This window comes from Doryrhamphus excisus, linkage group LG18, assembly GCF_037039965.1.
Source record: "Doryrhamphus excisus strain RoL-2023G ecotype Guam linkage group LG18, RoL_Dexc_Guam_v1.1, whole genome shotgun sequence".
Lineage (NCBI taxonomy): Eukaryota > Metazoa > Chordata > Actinopteri > Syngnathiformes > Syngnathidae > Doryrhamphus > Doryrhamphus excisus.
Genome location: NC_136374.1, coordinates 5744495 through 5768670, shown reverse-complemented (window position 1 = coordinate 5768670; position 24176 = coordinate 5744495). Strand labels below are relative to the sequence as shown.

The 24176-nt window shown below is 40.6% G+C and overlaps 3 protein-coding genes across 5 annotated transcripts in view; 1 reads left to right on the top strand and 2 right to left on the bottom strand.

Moving 5' to 3' along the window:
• Positions 1-2884: 2884 nt before the first annotated feature.
• lsm3 (LSM3 homolog, U6 small nuclear RNA and mRNA degradation associated) lies at positions 2885-6180 on the bottom strand. The gene is made up of 4 exons (XM_058055766.2): positions 5930-6180; positions 5308-5418; positions 5132-5227; positions 2885-3197 (listed from the first exon to the last, which is right to left on the bottom strand). Exons 1-4 carry the CDS (start codon positions 5948-5950, stop codon positions 3117-3119), a joined length of 309 nt encoding a protein of 102 aa, XP_057911749.1. The 5' UTR covers positions 5951-6180; the 3' UTR covers positions 2885-3116.
• A 6842-nt stretch (positions 6181-13022) lies between these two features.
• Positions 13023-17059, top strand: abraa (actin binding Rho activating protein a). Its single transcript, XM_058054971.2, has 2 exons — positions 13023-13756; positions 15813-17059. Exons 1-2 carry the CDS (start codon positions 13148-13150, stop codon positions 16248-16250), a joined length of 1047 nt encoding a protein of 348 aa, XP_057910954.2. The 5' UTR covers positions 13023-13147; the 3' UTR covers positions 16251-17059.
• Positions 17060-22212: 5153 nt separating this feature from the next.
• rims4 (regulating synaptic membrane exocytosis 4) overlaps positions 22213-24176 on the bottom strand; it is a 37387-nt gene continuing 35423 nt past the window's right edge. For all 3 annotated transcript variants that reach the window (XM_058055313.2, XM_078798478.1, XM_058055312.2), the window contains exon 6: positions 22213-23871. In XM_058055313.2, the coding sequence (XP_057911296.2) occupies positions 23653-23871 (219 nt within the window). In that variant the 3' untranslated portion in view covers positions 22213-23652. The remainder of the gene's footprint in view (positions 23872-24176) is intronic.

Genomic DNA, 24176 nt, shown 5'->3' with positions numbered 1-24176 from the left:
TTCCATATATTATACAGTAATCTCTCGTTTATTGCGGTTGAGTGGTTCCGGCCCCCACCGTGATATGGGAATTCCTTGTAATATTTTTATAGTTTGCATAGAGAAAACCTGCTTACCACCTGTTCAAAAGTTATTATTAGAGCACTCTAGACATAAAATAACACTCCTATAGTTCCCTTTACACTCCTGTTACCAATATAGTCACGTAAGAGAAAATAAGACATAACATAGACTCACACGTTACCATTGGGAGAGCTCCTCATTGTTAATGTTTAACTTCCTGTTTCTCTACAGATGCAGAAAACAGTGTTGGATGGAGGAAATTGATTTGCTGTGGCGACCCCTGAAGGGAAAAGCTGAAAGAGAAAAAGGAAGGATGCTTCCCTGGGGAGGCGTTCAGGGCACATCCAAAAGATAGGAGGCCGCAGGGAAGACCCAGGACACATTGGAGAGAATACGTATATGTCTCTCAACTGGCCTGGGAACTCCTCGGGATCTGCCGGGAGGAGCTGGATGAAGTAGCTGCGGAGAGAGTCTGGGCTTGACCCACATCACGACCCCGGATAAGCGGCAGAGGATGGATGAATGCATGGACTGAATCATGTGTACATGTAATGTGGATTGCGGTGTGGAAACAAATACAGCATGCTGCTGCACTGTGGTATGAAGTATACTCTCACTTCTTTATGACTCATAAACCAAAGATGTATTTATATGTAGTTTTTCTCGAACGCCCAATACGAAAGATATAGGTATAAAAAAAAATATATACAAAATGTATTTTACATTAAAGAGGTGATGACACAACTGCACAATAGAAGAGATCATGTTTGGTGGAGTTTTAAACCATAAAAATGACCACAAAGTAAATCATTTCAAAAAATGATCAAATCAAATTATCGAATTAGAATTATATTATTATATTATATTATAATAATTATCAAATTATCAGAGCTCGGCATGCATCTCTCCCATGTAATAAAGCTCCAGAGCAAGCAGGAAGTCAAAAAGTATGGAGCCGTGTACCGTGCACAAGGTTGTTTGCGTTGAAGGGAACTTTTAATGCCATTTTATTGCTGCTTATGTTGTGGCGTCGTTGTTTAGACATTTTCACTAAATATATATGGCTACATTTGTGACAAAGTGAAAGTTATGCTTCGAATGTATCTTTTCACAAAAAGCTGTTTTCTCCCTTTTTGTTGAAAACTTTGCTGAAACTTGCCTGCAGCATGTTCTACTGCTGATTGCTAAAGAACAGCAAAAGGTAGATTTTTTTTCTTCCTTTTGTTATGCACCATGTTTATAAAGCTTACCCCGTGTGCCTTGAAGAATCAGTTAAAATAGTCAAAATTGGCCAATTGGTCAATAAGAGCTACATTTTCCTTTTCCACTTTCTCATGCACTGCAAATCATTGTTAAAATACAAAAGAAATGAAGTATGTAAATGATAAATGCCCAATCCCAGCATTTAGCATTATTTTCTCTCGACTTTAACTACAGCAATATAAAAAGTGTTATATTTTGGAAGTTGTTTGCCCTGCTAAAAATAAAAAATAATAATGATTAATAATAAATATCACATGGCGAGCAGCAGCTGTCTTCACGCTCGCAATCGTAAACAGGAGGTCGGCCATATTTGTGCCACGTGTGTTTATTGGCGTCCTTCAAGGACACATTGCTGCCAGAGGACAATCGGATTTGATTGGCTTTATTTTCTGTGTCTTTGTCTCTTTGGCGCCTTGTATCATCCGGGCCAACTGGCGCTACGTGATACCCGTCTAGTCTCCACCATGTGACCACTCGCCTCTGTCCAACAACAGCCACTGCTGTTTACACACTTCTGGCTCGTCGGGACACACTGAATGCCTTGGCTCTGTCCCACAAAAACACCTTAAAAGACACATTGCAAACGGCAAAGCTGCAGTGTGCATGCCAGTCCAGTAGATAGCACCATAGATTAAAATCTTTTCCCATCCAATCACAACAAACCTTGCCTCGTGTGTAAAAGTGTCCACACAAGTGTTATTTCATGCCTAAAGGGCTCCAATCATGTTAAAACCCTTATTTTCTAAGCACTGTAAAATTATTCTATTCATAAATATGAAATTCTACTTCATGGAAATTCACTTCTGTTCAGGTCTGGACTGGATTAGAAGACTAATACATGACTGTAGATGTGTGACAGACAGGTCAAGTGCAGTGTGCTGAAGGATTCCAGTGGTGAGCCTCGCAGGAGGCATCAGAGACATTCCTTGCATGGTGTGAATGCTGTCTCACGGTCCAACTATGACACGTCCAAAATATCTGTGACACACGAATCAACACATTTCCTCGATGACTTGATGCTTGAACACACAATGAAAATAGTGACGGGCTCAAAGCACTTTGAGTCATTGAAGGGCTGACACTTGTCCACCTCCTAAAATGTGCTGGTGACAGGTGGGACACATCGCTGCCATCGCATCAGCAGTGCAATAAAATCAAATGAAATAATAGCAGTAGCACCACTTTCAAAGTGGGTTTTCGATCAATTTTACCGATTATTAATTCAGACCATTGTTTCTTGGCAAGTGTCTCTATGTTGCAGTACATCCCTATGTCCTTTATCAAGTACAGAAACTACATAATCTCTATATACACACATATGAGTATGTTTGTGTCTCAGGGAAGTAGGAGACATTACCATATGTTGCTCTACTAGATGGAGGTCAAGGCAGGATGAGAAGCCATCACTGGTGATGAATCCGCATCGGCATCTTTGCGTGTCGTTACATGGCCTGTGCTGCCATCTCGTGGCCAAAGAAAAACAACACAACAGCTTCGTCAAGAGACACCAGAAACATTACTTGATAGAAGAAAAACGTTATTTTCAATGAACACGAGATATTTTTATCTTTTTATTCATTTAAAAAAAAATATTTGATCACGGCATATTAACAACTCAAAGTGGGTACAGGGTTTTTTTCCATGGTGAAAAGAAAAACATTACCTATCACTTACAAAATGTAGTAAAAAAAAAATTATAATAGATCACCCACAATTTCAACAAAGCATTTCAACGCAGCCCGATTTAAACAGGAAAAAAAACAACTTTTTAAGTGAAAAGTGGTATACGGTCAGCCCACCCTGAGAGGCGGAGCTACAAGGACGACACCATCCCCTCTGACGAAGAGCATGGGGATGTTCCTCTTGGTGGACTGTGAAAAAACGTCAAAAAACAAAACAATCAAGAAAATAATACTTGATTCTTTCTTCTTCGTTATTTGGGGGAGGGGGTAAAGTTCATTCACGCCATGGAGCAATGCGTTGGCCCGCCTCACAGACCTTAAAAGTGCTTACAGCAATCTGAGTAAGTCATTTCCTCTGGTATGAACTACTCCTCTGGCATTTTGATTTTAAAAGTGGCAACAATATTGTCCGTAGCATTAAATTCACAAACAGATTCAGACCAAAACAATTTCATCATACAATACTATTTCACCGCATCTGTACAAAATAACACCTCAAAAAGGCATTAGACAGTCAAAGGTGATAATTTTAACGAAAGCGAAGCATGCTGAGAAATGCGTAATATGCCCATTCCACAGATTCTAACTCTTCAGAGTTACACATCAGGGCTCTGCATTAAAAACAAAAATGATTTGCCCATAGGGAATCCTTAAGGTGAGAACTACTTGCCCAAACTTGCCCCATGTAAAATGAAAAGACTGCCATAATGATATCATCTCATTTTTGTGGCATCACATGAGAATCTCAAATCTGTAAAGATACATCACCTTTATAAGCCCAGGCAGATATGAAATTAATTATCATTTATCAGTGTTTAATATATTTAGCATCAATATATGCTGATAATTCATCAGATAGTACTAACACGTTGTATTTGGAGGAATGTCTGAAAAATTGTGGAGATGTATGTTAAAATGGCATGCCATACTACCTTACACATCGTAGTCGTAGTAAGCAGTGATATTTATAAGTTGTGCACTAGTAAAGTGTTTTTAAAAAAATGCTCAATGGTCAAACAATAATTTGTGAAGCAAAGGTGAGAAAAATCCACAGAGAAATGGAAGCGCTAGATTTTGTAGCTTGTGCAAAATCAGCACTTGGTATTGGATCTAATGGGTGGTGTTTCATTGTGACCACTTCAAATTGTCACAGCAATGTGATTCACTCACCTGTGCCATCATTTGATTTGCTGCCGCTAATAAAATACTTGTTTAGGAGGCACTGGTTCATCACTTTTTGCTGTTTTCCTTCACAAGTTGTTGAAGAATTAGACCATGTTGGCAGGGACGCCATGATAGATATTTTCCCAGTCAAACAATCGCTGATTGGTTGATTGTGAACAAGAACGGGTGTGAGTAAAACGCGGACTGTGGACCGCGGTCTAAATAAACAATTCTGATTGGTCTATTTCAAGATTTGCAAGGATTGGTTTGCAAATTACCACCGGAATTACGCAGTCCGTGTTTTACCAACACCCAACAAGAACCGCTTTTTAAAAAACTCTTGGCAGTATGGCATGCCAAAGTGCACTTGCCCGACGGGAATATCACTGATTGGATTTACTTGCCCGAATTTTGTTTTAACTTGCCCCGGGCCATCGGTACATCGTTATTGTCGAGCCCTGCACATCTCACGGATTGTGACGTTTTGTGTCGCTACAAAATACTGTAGCTTTTAACTGGACACTAAGACAATGATGAAGAGGTGGCCGATCAACAATGACGTTTCTGAATCCAATAACTATGCCAAAATAACCATAGTCTGTTTTTTTGCAGACTATCACAAGTTAGAAATTTCAAAAGACAAAAAAAGGCAAATTTCCCTAACGCTGATATAAAAAAAGATTTCCATGTGGGTGGGGTCTAATGGCCAGGACCTCACCCTCTACTAGACTTTGAGTTTAGGCTCGCTGCACAATTAAGTTTGACACCCCTGCTCTAGTGCATTCACTGCTAAATATTCATTCAAATGCAACAGATGCAGGAAAGTCTCAATTTACATCGTTTGAAACAACATGCTAGTCTAATTAGCGACTCCATATTGTCCATAGGTATGAATGTGAGGATAAGCGGTAGAAAATGAATGAATGAAAGAAAGAAACAACCAGAAAGAAGATGTTCACCTTGTAGAGTTCTTCATAAGTCTCCTCGTCGATCTCCACTGTGGTCACGGTCTCCTCCACGTCGCCAAGGATCATGTTCAGGTGCTGATCGTACGCCTGCCACAAAACAATACAAAATACACCAATGCTCTGATACAAAGGCGAGAATGTGCACCATTTGTGTGTGTTTTTTTTACATGCAGTCGTCCACGCAGCTCACGGTCGTTCCTCATCTTGACGTAGATCCTCTCATCTAGACTAAGTCTGATCAGATCGAGTGGCTCCTCTACCGTGTTGGTGCTCGGTTGCTGCAGCAGAACATGGACATATTTACTGAGACATTGTTGGAGTGTGTGTGTTGGTGGGGGTGGGTCGCCCCCGAAAATATGGGAAATGCTGGTCTTTCTATTAAAACTATTAAAAACGGGAGAGCCCCGGGGAAAAAAAAACAAAATACGACAGCACCAGCTCACCACTTGAGGAATATCTTATTTAAACTTAAAAATCAAACCTTTCATTGACAGAAGGCCATTTAAGATCAATTTTCATTAACCAGGTGAAGTGTCAGAGACTCAGAGCACTGGATAGTGATGTGTTGGCAGCTCCGATTCCATAAACGTGAAATAAATCACAATTTCCAACAGCTAACAAGCTAATAGGCTAATGTTGCTAAGCTAGCATGATGGGTAAACTCGCCAGGCTAAACGAGCACGAAATTCAAGCACAGACGACCGAAGAAGTGGAAACAAGAACGCCCTTGAAGGTGTTCGTATTGAAGTTGTGCTTTAGAATAAAAGCAAACCGAAAAAATTCACAAACCTGCTCCACGTCGTCCGCCATGATTTTTAAGTTGAGGTTACGTTGCTGTGACGTCACAAGCGTTGCCAGGTCTGCTCAAATCACACACAACCGTAAACCGCCATTGCTCATCATCAAAATGTATCATATGTAGACCTTTGACCGAAACAGACTGGAAAACAGCGGGACGGTTTATTGTGTAATGTGCCTTATTCCACAGTTGCGGGCCTGAGTGGGTCCAACGCAGTGTCGGCAATGCGCATGCGCACACCAGATCAAAGCCTGCCAACCTGGCAACTTGCGGTAGAACAAGATGGACCACTTTATTGACTCTGGCTCAGCCTCTTTCTAGAACGTTCCATCTTCAACGGCTGCCTTCCATCGCCCTTGCCGTGAGTATCCAGCTTTTAATAACTTCAGTCACCTACCGAATTGTGTTGTGTTTTAAAAGTAAACGTGTGCAGAAATGTGTGTGACGTGTCCGCTATCAAAGGAGTCGCGTTGAAGATGAGTAATATTTAACCGTCAACACACACATTTGCATCTACGTGTATGTTAATTATCTGCATAGCATTGCCTTTCAATGACATGGCAAAGTAAACGCTTTGTCATATTTAGTGTATTTTTGTATTTTAATTGTAATATATATATATATATAGTGGTCACAATGTACTGGAGTTAAAAGCCTCGCCTCCCAGTCCGGTCCAGTCCACCATACTGGTCCTGGCACTGGTTAGAGGAGGCAGAGCAGAGCAGCGGTGTTTACCCATTCCATCTTCAGCCCAACCGTGGCTGTACGGTGGAAGAGAATCCTGCTACATGGCATGCAAGTGCAAAATTAAGTGAAATAGTGATACAAGTAAGGCAGCACGATTCTGTAACCAAAAAAATTTGACTGACGTTTTTCCCCCATCAAATACATTTTTTCCACACCTGATATTACATAGTAGATTTTGTCTCTCGTCTCTGTGGTTGTCAGGTTATGCAGGAAGGGTCATGTGACATGATGGCCACAAGATGGCGCAGCAGCAAGAAGAAATCAACATATTGGAGTTTTGGCGTCTCCTCACACTATCAAGCTTATAATCCTCCTCTTGTGTTAGGGTCGGCACCGACCCGTTTTACATTTTAATGCATAAAAAGAATCACATAACATTTGTTTATTGCATCAAGGCTTTTTGACTTTGTCAGGAAACTATTTCAACAAAATAAAACCAAAAAAATCATTTTTACTACATTTTAAAATGGTGTGGTTGAAATTATGACCACTGTATTGTTAGGGTCGGTTTTCGGCCCGGTTATAATAATATGACTATAAAGCAATATTTTGAGCCAAAACTGAAATCATAAGTGTACAATTAGCCAACACAATGACAAACAGCTCCTCTTCTCATCATGTAAGCTTCAGGGGATTCTCATTTTGACCGCTTTTCCAATATACCAGCAGAAAAACAATGTCCAGACATGTGAGGGGAATTCACTCATTTGATTGGCTGATTTCACATTTACAATTTGGATCATGGAAAGAATGGCAAGAAGTACAGTGAACCAAGATCTGGACCTGTTCTGCTTTTTCATTTCACTTTATACTAAAGTTCTGTTGCTGAGAACAATAACTTTTTCTACCTTTTCTTGACATTAATATATATGGGTCAAAATTCACCCCAACACCATAGATGTTTCTTTAGTGATTAATACTAAAATGAGAAAATAAATAAAACTAATTGATTTAAGAGATATGTTCTATATCCCTCAGTAATAGCCAGGTAACAAAATAATTCAATTTATTAATATGATTCTTTTGAGGTTCATTTGACCATTTTTGGAAATTAAAATGGAGGGGTATAGTGACAAAAAAAGGCCTACATGCCCACACCAAAAGTATTAAAAGCAACATTTTCATGGATGAGGAAGCCTAAGAAGGTAACCAAGACATGAGAAGCAAATTTGATGGTAACTTATTGTTTTTAGTGTATTTTATAGCTGATTTAATACATGGGTCAAAACCGACCCGTTAACATAAGGCATGATACCAGAAAGCTAACACAAGAGGAAGGTTAAAAAGGTCACTTGATTTCATTTAAGATCCAGTAGTGTTTGAAGTGTGTACTGTCAAGCATTGATTTAATAAAGTCATATCTAGACGCATATTGGTGTCTGTCATTTAAATAAGTACATCAGCACTGGTACACATTTTAGTTTGTACGAATGAAATAATAAAGCTGTTCCCATCATAAAACTTTGGCAACTTTTTAATTGTCAAAAATAGGTTAACCATTGCATGTTGTGCGAACAAAGGCATGTCCTTTGATGAGCTACCACTGAGGTGAGTTTCTTCACATAAGCAAAACCCACATAAAAAAAAATTCGGGGGAATGTTCCAGAAGGAGTAATGTGTGTACCTGTCAACCCAAAATAGCCCAGCGGTCATTAAAATGTCACATTGCCGCGCTGACTGACATTGTGATTTATGTGTGTTTAATTATGGATGAACTGCTGCTGCTGCTGCTCCGACTACGCAACTGATGAATTGATGAATGTGCTGAAGCATAACTGCTGCTTTTTCCATGTAGCCGCTACGGCACAAGCACTTTGTTTATGCCTTTATTTTATTAAATGCATACATTGTCATTCCAATTCTGCTGACCTCCTCCATTGTGATGGGTTCTTGTTTGGTTTTCTAAAAAGACTGCAGATGCTTTCTGCATGATGAGGATGAAATGTCGACATGGACACAAAGGCTACCTGCCAGTCAATCAATCAATCAGCTCCATTACCTGATGAGGCTGCACAGGGACGTCATCATCACATGTCCTCCCTGAGGACATCACTTGGGACCACAAGTAGTCAGTAGGGTGGGCGGATAGATTCACATGTGGGTACCAAGGGGTTAGAGTCAGATCAATATATTTCACTTTATTTGGACAATTAATTACGAGAAATATGCCAAGTACAAATGCAATATTGCATTTTGTAATTAATGTTAAATATATATGCATATACTATAGTATATGTAAATATATATTCAATATAAATTAATTATAATTTATAATGTAATATCAATTTGTATTTATAATTGAAAGTTATATACAGTATTATGTAATTAACAAAGAATTATTGGGCTGCACGGTGGTTGTGTGGTTAGCGCACAGACCTCACAGTTAGGAGACCCGAGTTCAATCCCAACCTTGTGCAATGTTGCACTTATAAAATGCATATACAGTAATAAAATAATTGTTAACATTTTTATTTCATTAAATGTATTATTAATATAATGATAGATTATACATGTGTTTAAATTAAATGCTAAATATAGATGTATATTTCATTAAATACAATTTTGTAATTAATTTTAAATATATATGCCCAGACTAGATATACAGTGTATATGCATATACTATGGTATATGTAAATATATATTAAATATAAATTAATGATAATTTGTTTTAATATTATCAATTTGTATTTATAATTGAAAGTTATATACAGTATTATGTGATTAACAAAAAAATTTAAATTTTAATTAAAATTAAATGTTAATATAAATGTTATTAAATGTTAATATTTTTATTATTGGGCTGCACGGCGGTCGTGTGGTTAGTGCACAGACCTCACAGTTAGGAGACCCGAGTTTAATCCCAACCTCGTGCAATATTGCACTTATAAAATGCATATACAGTATTAAAATAATTGTTAACATTTTTATTCTATTAAATGTATTATTAATATAATGATAGATTATACATGTGTTTAAATTAAATGCAAAATATAAATGTATATTTCATTAAATACAATTTTGTAATTAATTTTAAATTTATATGCCCAGACTAGATATACAGCATAAATGCATATACTATGGTATATGTAAATATATATTAATTATAAATTAATTATAATTTATAATGTAATATTATCAATTTGTATTTATAATTGAAAGTTATATACAGTATTATGTAATTAACAAAAAAATAACATTTTTATTAAAATTAAATGTTAATATAAGTGTTAATATTTTTATTATTGGGCTGCACAACGGTCGTCGCGGTCACACACTTCTTCACCTCCTTTTCACAATCTCCATTGTTCTGAATTGTTGGTTTCAAGTACTTGAAATATCTCGTCTCCCTGGAACCTCACTTTTCCACTTGGGTCCCTCTCATTCACACACCTTTTGACCCCTTTAGTTAACAGTTTAATTTCTTTCTGGTTTTCGAACTCACCGTAGAACCTCTTAACCCAAATGCATCAGAAGTTGTAGAATTTAGAATTTGACCAAAATTTGCACACAAAACGTTGTTCTCGGTGCCACCATCATGCGCAACTACACGTCAAGACATCCACGCTCATCTTGAAGGTTGAAAAGTGACATTTATAGTTTTGTTGATGTGCCCTCAACCAGCAGTGACACGGTGAACATCCAAGTGCTTCTTCTGAGTAGACATGAAGTCACTGAGACAAATGTTCTTTTCACATCATCAGTGCAGGAATACAGTGTCTCGTCTTTATTTATTTGTGTGTGGCGGATGGGGGTGGGGGTGCTGGTGGGGGTGTGTGTGCAGTAATCAGATCTGGCGTCTGGCTCTCCTTCATGCTGCCAAGAAGACAAACCGTCCAAATAGCGACGCACATCTCACTCTCGAGCTATTTTTCTCTCACAATGAACAACAATTTCATCATTTTAATATTTTTAGAACATTTATTGCTGCAGGATGAATCATTTTTTACTAGAATAAAAATGACAGCAACACCATTTGACGCAAACGTGCATCTAAAGCTTCTTGGAGGCACATGACCACTTATGGGTTATTATTACTAATGTACTTATTACAAAATTGGTTATTTGGCCTGAAATGGTTAAGTTTTCAAACAACTTCCTTTTACACTGGTATGATACTTAAGAATGTTTTAATGGTAATGGTAATGGTAATGGTAATGGTAATGGTAATGGTAATGGTAATGGTAATGGTAATGGTAATGGTAATGGTAATGGTAATGGTAATGGTAATGGTTTAATTTCATTTGAACATGCATCAGATTACAATTGCGTGCATCCCATAATAAGTTCACAGTTCCACATGTCCAAAAGGAGTAGGAAGAAGCAAAGCTTATTAAATCCTACCCCTCCATCTGGTACTTTTACAATCAGTAACTGTTACATTTGTTCACTTCCTGCTTTCCATAATACAGTTTAAGTTTTTTTTTTTTTTTTTTTTTTTAATAATGTACCTCGTACCGAAGTAGGAGGTGATATGAGCATCCAATGACATAATGGGTACCATAGTAACTGTCCATATAGTGATATGTATAGCACATCATGACTCTTCTTTTGAAATAAAAAAAAATAAAAATTCCGTAAAGTGGCATCCTTGGCTGCGCCTGCTTGCCATCATTTGTGTCGCCTGCGTGGCGTCTCCAAAACTGTGACACTGTATGAACACACACACACACACCTTATTGGCCTTTCTAGTGCCAGCCGTGTCTATTTCTGTGCGTGCCGTGCACGCCAGGGGGTGGGAACTTGCATGTGAGGAAGCTTCTGGCATGAGACGTGGAACACGTACGTACACGTATGCTCTCTCTCACACACACACAAGCATGCAGGAAACTGGAGCTGGCTAAGACCCAGTTGATATTTTAGTTGGTACACACATTCAGAGTGTTTGAGAAGCAGAAACCATGTCATGCTTGCAACGTGTGTTGATGAAATACACAATGACTAACATGTGGCGACAACTGAGTCCATGATGCCCTTATCATTTGTTTGCGGTGTAACAAAAAACACACTTGTTAAGACACGCATGTTTTCACTGTAAGAAGACAACATAATTGATGATTGTTGCACTCATTTGTTGTTTTTTTCATCTTTTAACACATTAAATATTTAGACTCCAGGACACTGGGCAGCACAATAATATTCATAATGATAAATAAATACATCAAAACATTATTATCTTTGTAAAGGATGAAGTTGTGTACCTGAATATAAATATATTTGCATGTTATATTCAGGGCTGCACGGTGATCGAGTGGTTAGCGCGCAGGCCACACAGCTAGGAGACCCGAGTTCAATTCCACTCTCGGCCATCTCTGTGTGGAGTTTGCATGTTCTCCCCGTGTATGCGTGGGTTTTCTATATTTCTATATTTCGATTCCAAAAACATGTTAGCATGTTAGCTTCATTGGCCACTCCAAATTGTCCATAGGTATGAATGTGAGTGTGAATGGTCGTTTGTCTATATGTGCCCTGTGATTGGCTGGCCACCAGTCCGCCTCTCGCCCAAAGACAGCTGGGATAGGCTCCAGCACCCCTGCGATCCCTGTGAGGATAAGTGGTAGAAAATGAATGAATGATTGTTATATTCATCAAGATTACTGTAATTAATAAATTAAACTAAAAGAAAAAATCTATTCTTATGATATAGTCATACATTCATTTTCTACCGCTTTTCCTCACGAGGGTCGCGGGAGTGCTGGAGCCTATCTCAGCTGTCTTCGGGCGGGTACACATGGACTGGTGGCCTGCCAATCACAGGGCACATATAGACAAACAACCATTCACACTCACATTCATACCTATGGACAATTTGGAGTTGCCAATTAACCTAGCATGTTTTTGGAATGTGGGAGGAAACCGGAGTACCCGGAGAAAACCCACGCATGCACGGGGAGAACATGCAAACTCCACACAGAGATGGCCGAGGGTGGAATTGAACCCTGGTCTCCTATCTGTGAGGTCTGCGCGCTAACCACTAGTCCGCCGTGTCGCCCTCTTATGATATATATTAAATACAAATATTTATAATTATGTTACATTTACATTTAATAGAATGCATATTTAGTAATGATGACACACAATGAGATCACACACATACACACATTGAGTATGCATGTGTGTGTGTGTGTGAGTGTGTGTGAGGTCACAGAGTGTCTAAAATTGTTAGGCACCTGTTGACTGCATCCCACTGGGAGAAATTCCATCCACTTGTGTGTGTGTGTGTGTGTGTGTGCATGTGTGTGTATGCCAGGAGAAGGCCTTGCCCCTCCAGCAACATCACTTCCTGTGCTGTTCTATTTAAAGGGGCTTCATTTGGAGCCAAAGTGGGCGACTCACCCACTGACCGAGTGACGATCCCATAGGCTTTGGATGTTCCCACAGGCTGACCTGAGAGGATCTTCAGTCTTAGCAGATTTGACACTCGGACTTGCTTGGATTGGTCTGTCTTAAGCTCATCTGGCACAATGAGCGGCGGCGGGACGAGCGCAGAGCCGCCTCAGGCGTTCAAACGGGCCGTGAAGAAGATCAAATGTGCCGCCATGGTGGCCAACCTGGCCAAGAGCTGGCAGGGGTGGGCTAGTGATCACGCGGACAAGCAGGACGCCATCCCCAGCGGCTGGATGCCTTCCTCTCTGGACCAGCAGGACAAAAAAGAGCGTAACCATGTGGTCAAACTTACTATTACGCCCCGTGTGGTCGCTGAGGACACGAGCGACACGGCTAGTGCCATCAGAACCGGCTCTGTCACCAAGACGGTGCAGCCCAAGCGCAGCGAGTGCAGCGGCGGAGATTTGGTCAGCGCCATCCGAGGCAAGATGGAAGCAGCCCCCGAGGAAAGCAAGCCCTTTTTGGGCAACGAGTCACCGACGCGGCGCCGGCACTTGAGGGCGCTACATGGCGCTGGAGGAGGCGTCATCCATGACAGGAAGTTGATGCTGCAAGACAGGAACTCCAGGAGCAGCAGTCAAGACACGGAGGACAGCGGACTGGGGGATGAGACGACATCTGGCGACAACGGCAGCGACGCTAAGACCGAAACAACCGACGTCAAAAAACAGACCAGCAGGCCCAAGGTAGCGGATTCAGTCCAGCTGGGGGGGGGGGGGGGGGGGGTTAGGACATCATAGCGTAGTGACACTGTGGAAGATGCTCACTGATCTGAGGTCTGGCGACGTCCTTTAGGTTCCAAAAAGTAGTGCAGACTGTATAATTCATTAATAATTCATATGCTTTAAAACAATTTTTCATTATTACTTAAAAAAACAATATTTTAAAATATTTGAAACAATTATATTAAAATTAATTTATATATAATTAAAAATAATAAAATATGTATATATATTATACAGGGTGCACCTTGAAAAATATTTATTCATGTCCTAATATTATAGTATATATTTATATTAATGATTATTATATAATTATATTATGTATATTATATACATATAAATATAAATTATATATAAATACTATATATATTATATATAATAATTCTATATAAATATTCTGTATAAATATTTTAAAATATTTGAAATACATACAAAGTTATTAATAACAATTATATTAAAATTAATATATAGATATATATATAATTTTAAAAAATAAAATATGTATGTATATTATAGAGGGTGCACCTTGAAGCTTGGACACAAAATGCATATACTGTATATATGACAATAATAACAAAATATTTATTAATGTCCTCATAATATAGCAAATATTTATATAAATTATTATTATATAATTATAATTATATATATTCTATACATATAAATATAAATTATATATAAATAATATATATATATATATTATATAATTATTCTATATAAATATTTCAAAATATTTTAAATATATACAACGTTATTAATAACAATTATATTATTAGGACATTATTAATGTCCTAATATTATAGCATATATTTATATTAATTATTATTATATAATTATAATTCTATATAAATATAATTTATATAAATATAAATTATATATAAATACTATATATATTATATATAATAATTCTATATAATTATTATAATTATATTAATTATATATATATAAGTATTTACCCATTTAATTACTTATTGTATTTCTTATTATATTTAGTTTTATGTTCAGACACATGCATATATTGAAATACATTTTTAAATAATTGTTTACAAAGCTATATTTTTCCCCATGTAATCAGACTTTAACCAACTTTGTGGCCGTGAAAAGCCAAGAAGCTATTTGTTTGAGGTTCCCCGTCATTGTCACAGCACAAAAACGAAATGCGTGGCGTTGGGAGCGGTCGGCTAGAACATTCCAGCACAAACCACCGCTGTCACGTTGACGTCTCTCAAAGAAATCCAACTCCAAACAGAAGTGCGACACTAAAATGTGGCCTATTAAAGGCCGTGCTGGGAGTCGTTAAATCAGGAGCTGGCGTGCAGCAGCACCACGGGAGACGCGTCAATAAACATGGAGTCAACCTTCAGGTGCGGCAGCCACAAAACAGGCTGAAGGTGATGGCAGCCTTGATTGACAGCTGACAGGTGGACGCTCAAAAGAAGACTAAAAAAGATGCTGGGCACCAAAGTGCAGCCCTCAGCTTGTCTTTTATTGGCCCACGGTCCTTTCTAAAAATACAATGGAGCAAAAGTAAGAAGAGTAAAAAGATGAAAGATGAAATATGATAGTTACACTAATAATAATACGCTTTTTGATGATTGGTCCACGTCAGATTTGGAACTCTATTGATTTTGACTGGGCGGCATGGTGGTCTAGTGGTTAGCGCGCAGACCTCACAGCTAGGAGACCAGGGTTCAATTCCACCCTCGGGCCATCTCTGTGTGGAGTTTGCATGTTCTCCCCGTGCATGTGTGGGTTTTCTCCGGGTACTCCGGTTTCCTCCCACATTCCAAAAACATGCTAGGTTAATTGGCCACTCCAAATTGTCCATAGGGATGAATGTGAGTGTGAATGGTTGTTTGTCTATATGTGCCCTGTGATTGGCTGGCCACCAGTCCAGGGTGTACCCCGCCTCTCGCCCGAAGACAGCTGGGATAGGCTCCAGCACCCCCTGCGACCCTCGTGAATGAATGAATGATTTTGACTGGACTTGACCATATAACGTCATGTGACCCCTCCCCAGATTAAGATCACCACCACTGGCGACATCAAGAGCCGCTGGCAGCAGTGGTCCGAGCAGCACGTGGAGGGCCAGAAGCTCAACCCCTTCAGCGAGGACTTTGACCACGACTACGCCATGAGCCAGCGCCTACGCAAGGGCGATTGTGGCTACGGGCGCCCCAAAGAGGGTTCCAAGACGGCCGAACGGGGCGACCGGGCCCACAGGCACATCCACAGGGAGATGGAGGAGATGGTGTGGATCATCAGAGACATGGGTTTCAAGGACCGAGACGGCAGGTCCGTGGTCACGTTCGGACGGCTATTCGACCGCTACGTGAAGATCTCGGACAAGGTGGTGGGTATCCTGCTCCGCTGCCGCAAGCACAAGATGCTCCACTTTGAAGGCGAGATGCTGTGGAAAGGACAGGACGATCACGTCGTCATCACGCTGACGGACTGACGCCGTGGAAGAAACCTTTTCGGTGGGAACTTTAGCGTGCGAGCTGCTAGCGTTAGTTTACCTCTAAGGTCGTACTGTTTGACCAAACTTAAAATACCTCTAAGGTTGCACAAAATCTCATGAGACTTGAAGACTTGACCTTTACCCTCAACCCCCCATTTTAGGAAACGGGTTAGTGAATTAGGGTTAGAGTTAGGGTTGGGTTCAGGTAAGGTTAGAGTCAAGATTTAGGGTTTGGGTAAAAGTAAGGGTAAACCTTTGGGTTAAAATTGGGGTGGAATGAGAGTAAGGGGTTCGGGTTGGAGTAAGTGTTGGGTTAAGAGTTCGGTTTTAGGGTTAAGTGTGTGGATTCAGGTTGGGGATTAAGGGTTACAATTGGGGTTAGATTGGCTAAGAGTGAGGGTTTAGGGTAGCATTAGAGTTAGCATGAGGTTAGGATGAGGGTTATGGTTTCGAGTTCAGGTTAAGGTTACAGATTCGGGTTAGGGATGAGAATGAGCGTTTAGGGTAGCGTTACAGTCAGGTTAGGATTTAGGGTTAGGGTTTCAGGTTAGGGATTAGAGTCAGGGTTAGAGTTGGGTTAGGGTTAGAGTTACGGGTTTAAGATTAGGGATTAGGGTTTGGTTAGGATGAAGGTTATGGTTTCGAGTTTGGGTTAAGGTTACAGATTCGGGTTAGGGATGAGAGTGAGCATTTAGGGTAGCATTACAGTCAGGTTAGGATTTAGGGTTAGGGATTAGAGTCAGGGTTGGAGTTGGGTTAGGGTTAGAGTTACAGGTTTAAGATTAGGGTTAGAGTTATTAGGGTTTATTAGGGTGAGGGTTAAGGGTTGGAAAAAGTTCCAGTTGAAGTTTGGGTCGGGTTAGGGTTAGGGTTAGAATTTGGTTTACGGATACGGGCTGGGGATTAGGGTTAGAGTTGGGGTTAGATCGGCTAAGAGTGCCAGTTTAGGGTAGCATTAGAGTTAGCGTTAGGTTAGGATGAGGGTTATGGTTTCGAGTTCAGGTTACAGATTCGGGTTAGGGATGAGAGTCAGGGCTGGAGTTGGGTTGGGGTTAGTTAGAGTTACAGGTTTAAGATTAGGGTTCGAGTTGGGGTTGAGTAGGATGAGGGTTAGGGGTAGGAAAGAGTTCCAGTTAGGGTTGGGTTAGGGTTGAGTTAGGGTTTAGCGTTTGGGTTTACTCATTCGGGTTAGGGATTAGGGTTTGGGTAGGATGAGAGTTACGGTTGGATTCGAGTTTAGAGTTAGAGTTTGGGTGGGGTTTGGGTTAGAATTAGGTTTACGGGTATGGGCTAGGGTTAGGGTTAGGGATTAGGGTTTGGGTAGGATGAGAGTGACGGTTGGATTAGGGTTAGTGGTTAGGGTAGAGTTAGAGTTTGGGTCGGGTTAGGGTTAGAATTAGGTTTAGGGGTACGGGCTAGGGTTAGGGTTATGGATTAGGATTCGGGTAAGGGAATGTAGAGAATGTCCACCACAAAGCCAACTCTGTTTATACTTTGCGAAGAGAGTTTTGGTTAATTTTTTTTTTAAAATGTGTTACTTATCAGCAGCGGATAACTTCTTTTTACACTTGTATGATAGTTGAAATGTGACTTAAATCACCGTGTGAACAAGTAATGTAAGCTTTATGATGGATGGATGAAAAAATGAAATAAAATGATGCAAATAAGTTGACAAAGACAAAGGAAGCGACACGTTTTTTATTAATTTTTTGCATTTTTCATTGTACTTTATTTAGTCCAAGTCACAAAAGATCATGTGCATTCAAACAATCATAGACAAAACAAACAGGAGCGGAAGTTGACTGTTTAGAAATACATTTGTCTTGTTAGGAAAACGTTTTGCTGAATTATTGTTGTATTCATTCCAAGTAATGACAGACAACTTTGTCAGTTCACAAATCAAACATTGATGCTTGTTTTTTTTAATGTTAGTCCTTGTGGTGCGTTTAAGGCCTCCGCTGACTGAGTCTAACCCTATAGAATGAGCAGACCTCCGCCAAGGCCGCCACATTTTGTCATGTGACCAGGAAGTTCCCTCAAATCACACGACTTAATAACGTTGTCATGTGTTGCTACAGTTGAATGCCGTCATAAAAAACAGCAAGTTAAACACTCAGATTATAGCAGTTCATCTTAAAGTCATGTGACATTATTCAAAACACGCAAGCTGCGTCTCAACTGGCGTACTTATGTACTTACACTCTGAGAAGTATGTACTCAACACGCCCTGAATGGCAGAAGTGGAGGGTCTAACTATGTGGTTGCAATTCATTATAAAAAGGAGAGAAGAAGATTAACTTAAATGTCGCACAGCTTGCACACTCAGGTACTCAGAAGAGCAGTGGTTCGAGCCCCCCATGTGCAGGGCGGAGGCCATACATTCATTCATTTCTTTTCTACCGCTTTTTCCTCACAAGGGTCACAGGGGGTGCTGGAGCCTATCCCAGCTGTCTTCGGGCGAGAGGCGGGGTACACTCTGGACTGGTCGCCAGCCAATCACAGGGCACATATAAACAAACAACCATTCACACTCACATTCGTACATTCGTATACGGACAATTTGGAGTGGCCAATTAGCCTAGCATGTTTTTGGAATGTGGGAGGAAACCGGAGTACCCGGAGAAAACCCACGCATGCACGGGGAGAACATGCAAACTCCACACAGTGTGGAATTGAACCCTGGTCTCCTAGCTGTGAGGTCTGTGCGCTAACCACTCGACCGCCATACAGTTTACTTATTTAAGTGCACTGACTGAAATATTCCATTTGAGACACAGGCTGTTTAATGCGGGTTTGCTGACTTACACTTAAGTATAATGTCCACACTGCGTACTTAGTTCCTTAGTGCGCCAGTGTGGAGAGTGCAGTGCCCTTCCAAATCCACTTCTGTCGTTGATCACTTACCAGAATGAGGATCCCAATTTTTTGTAATTGTGAATTGCACCCACTCAAGTTAGTCCCTTCCACTCTGTAGCCAAGATGGCGACTATTGACGGTGGTAATAATCCAGGCTGTACACTTACTATTTAGGACATGACGAGTACATTTTGCACTTATGCACTAAAATGCACAAAATGAAACACAGCCACAGTATGCTTACCAAAGTGTACTGACGGAAATATTCCATTTGGGACATAGTATGTTTAAATACACGTACTTCCTGACTTACACTTCAATAAGTATAATGTGTACACTGCGTACTTAGTTCCTGAGGGCGCAAATTTTGACAGTGGGGTGCTGTTCAAAATCCATTATTGTCGACGATGATCCCAATAGTCATCTACCTTTTTAATTGTGAACTGCAACCACTCAAGTTAGTCCCGCCCCTTCCTGCTACGTAGCTCCACACTGGGAGTGTTGGTGGTGTGTCGAGTGCACTGTACTTTGCCGTGTGACTCAGCGTGAGCACACTTACTCGAGTATGCAAAATGAAACACAGCGACAGTATACTTGTCCAAGTGTATTGACGTAAGTAATCTATTTAAGACGCTCTTGCTAACAATAAGTTTACTATGTACACTGCTGTTCCTGAGGGGCGCAAATTTGGACGATGTAGTGCCGTCCCAAATCCACTAATGATGATCCCAACATTTATCTGCTTACTCTCCTTTTTAATTGTGAATTTCAACCACTGAAATTAGTACCTCTCCCTTCCGCCACGTAACCAAGATGGCGACTATTGAGCATCATAAGTGTGCATCATCGCACTCACCATTTGCAATGTTTTGAGTGCACTGCGTTTTGCCACACTTTCACACTCAAAATGCTAAGTGTAAGTGCGGAAGTGCACAAAATCGAAGCACAGCCACAGTATACTTATTGAAGTGTACTGAGGGAAGTATTCCATGTGAGAGACACAGCCACACTTTACCACTAAGCTAGGCTAGCCGCTAACGGCGACCCAAGGTGACTTGAAAGTCATTCATCTGCCGTTTTGGACGAGTTTGTAAACTCAGTGATTCTCAGTTAGCCCTGCAAACAAAGTTTTTGGCACCGAAAAACATTCAGAAAGAAACACTGACACTTCCTCGGCTGCTTGGTTTGTATTAAATATGAAATATTTCTACTCGAGCTTGCATTTGTAGCCGTAGCCACTCCACGGCTTACATGAAAAATCATCGAAATAAATATATTCTATCCCATGATAATACATCTGCAGTGTATTTAGCAATGACAACAGGCTTCGACGATGACACATAACATAACAATACATTTATTATTGTGTTTCTAATATTTCGGTGACCTTATTTAGCTACGTGAGAGGTTGAAAATATTAGAAACAGTTGTGATACAGCGTAGTTGTACAAGAACATTTTTGCAAAAGTCAGTTAAGAGATTTTCATGTGCGTCGACACTGAACAAGCTAGCGTGTTTTTTTTCGATGGCGACTCTTTAAAAAACTGCCCCGACTGCAGCTTTGAGTTTATTGCTTTACACAATGTAGCTTTGTAAAAAATAGAATCATAAGAGTAATAATTGTTATTATTATTTCCCTGCAGTGCTGCTACCGGCGAACCTGAGGCCTAAACGCTTTTCAAATATTTCTAATTTCATTCGATGGCGTGTGTGTCCTGAAGTCTAGCTTCCAACAATAAAAAACGGAAAAACGGTTTGAAATTTGAACACTAAAAGATGAACGCTACATCGTGTTTCCCATTGAGCTCGTCGTCATCGTCGCCGCCGTCGTCACATGCAGCTTCGCGCTCATGCTGGGCCTTTGTGACCGTTTTCGTCGGGCATGCAGGTGCTAGCGCTAACGCTACAAATATCATTGTTTCCTGCCCGTCCTCGTCCGTCAAGCATAAACCAGGGGTGTCCAAACTTTTTCCTCATCCGCATCTCAGCTTTGTGTTACAGTAATCCCTCATTCATCGCGGTTAGGCGCTTCCAGACCGGACCATAATACATGATTTTATGCAAATTAGGATTCCTTATTTATGAATGGAATATTTTCATGAAAAACATGTTTACAACTTTCTAGATATACATTATAAGACATACGTGAGATTCATGTTAACATTGGGAGTGTTTTTAATTCCAGTTCTGTGTAATACTTCCTGTGGTGGCTATTGTCTCATCCATGTAACATGACTGACACCTAGTGGCCAGTGCAGAATACTACAAGAATGCCTCTTATGAATGCCTTCTATTTGGATTTTACTTCATTTAGCCATTTTTATGCATAAAAATGCTTAATTTAGGCAAAGAATACAAACAATGTGGTTAAATATGCGACTAATGGCAAGGGATTACTGTACGCCAAATATGGGGCCTACAAAAAACAGACCCCATGCCGCACTTTGGACACCCCTGAGCTCAACCCTTTGGCTAACAACATCAATATTTACACAAATAAAAGAGTTTAAGAATCATAAAGTGCCCAAATTAAATAACACCCCCCCACACCACACCACGACTGCTAACAGCTAGCTGCGTTTGCATTCGTCACCCACGACGACACGTCGCGCTGTGTTGAAGTGATGACGAGGAAGGAGAAAGACACTCGCTGGTCAAAGTTGGCACAATAACAGCTGTTAGCAGTTAGCCAAAGCTGAAAAGACAACATGTACAAATACGCGACAGGACTCCCCACACATTTTTGTCTCGACATAACGACACGGGACAAAAGGAACGCAAACGACACCAACACGTTTAATGCCTTTGACTGCAGCAGGGCAGGGGGGCAGGTGTAAGGGATGCTAGGTGGGACGCTGGTGAGCCTCACCTCACAAAGTCGCGCTGCACATCGAGTTGGCAGCTCCAGCTTTTTGCTCGGTGGCTAGTGCGGGCCAGACATGGGCTTGGCATGTCCAAAACCCCAAAATGAGCATTGAAGCGTCACATTGATTGACAGACGTGATAATGTGAAGGGGCGAATTTTAGAAGGCGGGGCCAACAACCAGGAAGTAAGAACACTTGCACTAACTTTCCATTCAAACGACAATTCTTGTTTTTCTTAAAAAAAAGTTAAACGTAGCTGATGCGGACGCGTTGGAGTGACATTTGGAGGTTAGTTTTATCGGACTAAGTTTGTCATTTTATGAGTAAAGTTGAAATAAGTCCCAAAAGCAGAAAGAAGGTCAGTTGGGTTGCTAACTTAGCGCCATAAATAGCTAAATATTATCCAGTAATAGGCTTGAGTTAAAGTTACGCTGAGTCAAAAATATGACTTTAATCTCGCAATATTGTAAGGAATTTTGTTTCTTCTTTTGTACACTTACAAAAACATTTAATCAAAAAGGTATTACCTTATATAAACCGCCAGTCCAAAATTTGGAGACACTTTACCATGTTATTCGTGTCTCCAAAATTTGGCTATAAAATGTGTTTACGTAGGTTAAAATGTTTTTGTCGGCATAAAACATAAGAACAAACAAAATGTGGAGTCACTCGACCATGTTATTCCATGAGAAAGTGTCACCAAACGTTTGACTGGTAGTGTTTACGTATGTCTATACAGTGTTACCTCAGTTTTTGTTAGCATTTTGTTAGCCATGCAGCCTAATGAAGGGCATTTTGGAACCAATTAATAACAAAAACCAAGGCACCACATTCTCATTCACATTGATTTCCGATGGCTTTAACATACTAGAAACTTAGTAATGTGCATCCTAGTGAAAATGCACATATTGCAGGACCCAAACCAAAAATACCAGCCAGCTGTTTTTGCTTGACAGGAAATGTAATTCACATTCCATCATAACAGTCGGCTATATTGGGTTGCAGGTTCAATTTTGGATGCCTCTGTTTGTTTTCTGTGTAATATTTTAATGCGTAGGGTTGAATTATATCTGTAGAATGTGCTGTGGGCCGCACTTTGAACACACCTACGTGGAAAGGATATTTTTTGTAAGGTCTTTTTGGGGTGTGGTGTAGATAAACACTCTCAAAATGTGGCGATGCAATCAAATCTGGGGTCTCGTACGCCCCAGTAATAAAGGTCTTGAAATATTGTACACTGTTGTGGTTTTTGTCTGTTTTGGAGTGAATTTGTGACAAAAACCGAGGTACCACTGGACACGCTTGTGACTGCAAAGGTCGGTTTGTAGGACGTTGCTCCAAAGCCAATTTGACGGTGAAACATTGCACGGTTTGAAGAAGGTAAACAAAACTGCAGCTTGTGTCCAGAGCGTCCAGACACACACACACACACACCGTGGGAGCTAAAAGACAACAGCGAGTGTCTCGGGTGGTCCCCATGGACGTGAAGAAGCAGAGCTGAGCCTGCAGCGTCCTCATCAAAGTGGTCCCGAGAGAGAAAATCCCATCCAAAGTTTCGCCTCCGACGGTACCTCAGTCCCGAATGTGTCCACAAGCCGTCTTCTTCAGAAACGGCCCAGTGCGGACCCGGGCGGGCTGTCCCCGGATGGACATAAAGGTGACCCGTGGGTCGTCGTCCTCAGGGGCGCTCGCAACACGGCCCCATAGCGCTCTCCAGAGACATCTGTGACGAGTGGCGGATGAGCGGCGCCATGGTGGGCTCCACCATGGACGAGGTAGGGAAGAGCTTGTACCAGCCAATCACCATGGAGCTCAGGTCCAGCTCCTCCAAGAGGATGCGGGCCACGCCCATGAAGCATTTGCGCTCCATGCGCCCGTAGTTGCCCCACACTATCAGCTGTCACACGCACACAAGACAACAATCTGCATTTATTTGGAAAACAAGTAGCACTTCGACTGACACTGTGTCCTGTTGCCATGGCGATGAAGGAGTGTATAATTGTAGCAGCTGTATCGAGAATATGGTAATGGTAATGGTTTTATTTCACTTGAACATGCATCAGATTACAATTGAATGCATCCCATAATCAGTTCACAGTTCCACATGTCCAAAAGGAGTAGGAAGAAGCAAAGCTTATTAAATCCTACCCCTCCATCTGGTACTTTTACAATCAGTAACTGTTACATTTGTTCACTTGCTGC

Bases quoted from the DNA above. Each gene is read 5' to 3' on its own strand.
- abraa (XM_058054971.2), top strand. From the start codon at position 13,148: ATGAGCGGCGGCGGGACGAGCGCAGAGCCGCCTCAGGCGTTCAAACGG. The intron at 13,757-15,812 runs GTAGCGGATTCA...ACCCCTCCCCAG, and splicing joins AACAGACCAGCAGGCCCAAG to ATTAAGATCACCACCACTGG.
- lsm3 (XM_058055766.2), bottom strand. From the start codon at position 5,950: ATGGCGGACGACGTGGAGCAG. The intron at 5,419-5,929 runs GTTTGTGAATTT...GTTCTGCTGCAG, and splicing joins TGGCGGACGACGTGGAGCAG to CAACCGAGCACCAACACGGT. The intron at 5,228-5,307 runs GTAAAAAAAACA...GTTTTGTGGCAG, and splicing joins AGCTGCGTGGACGACTGCAT to GCGTACGATCAGCACCTGAA.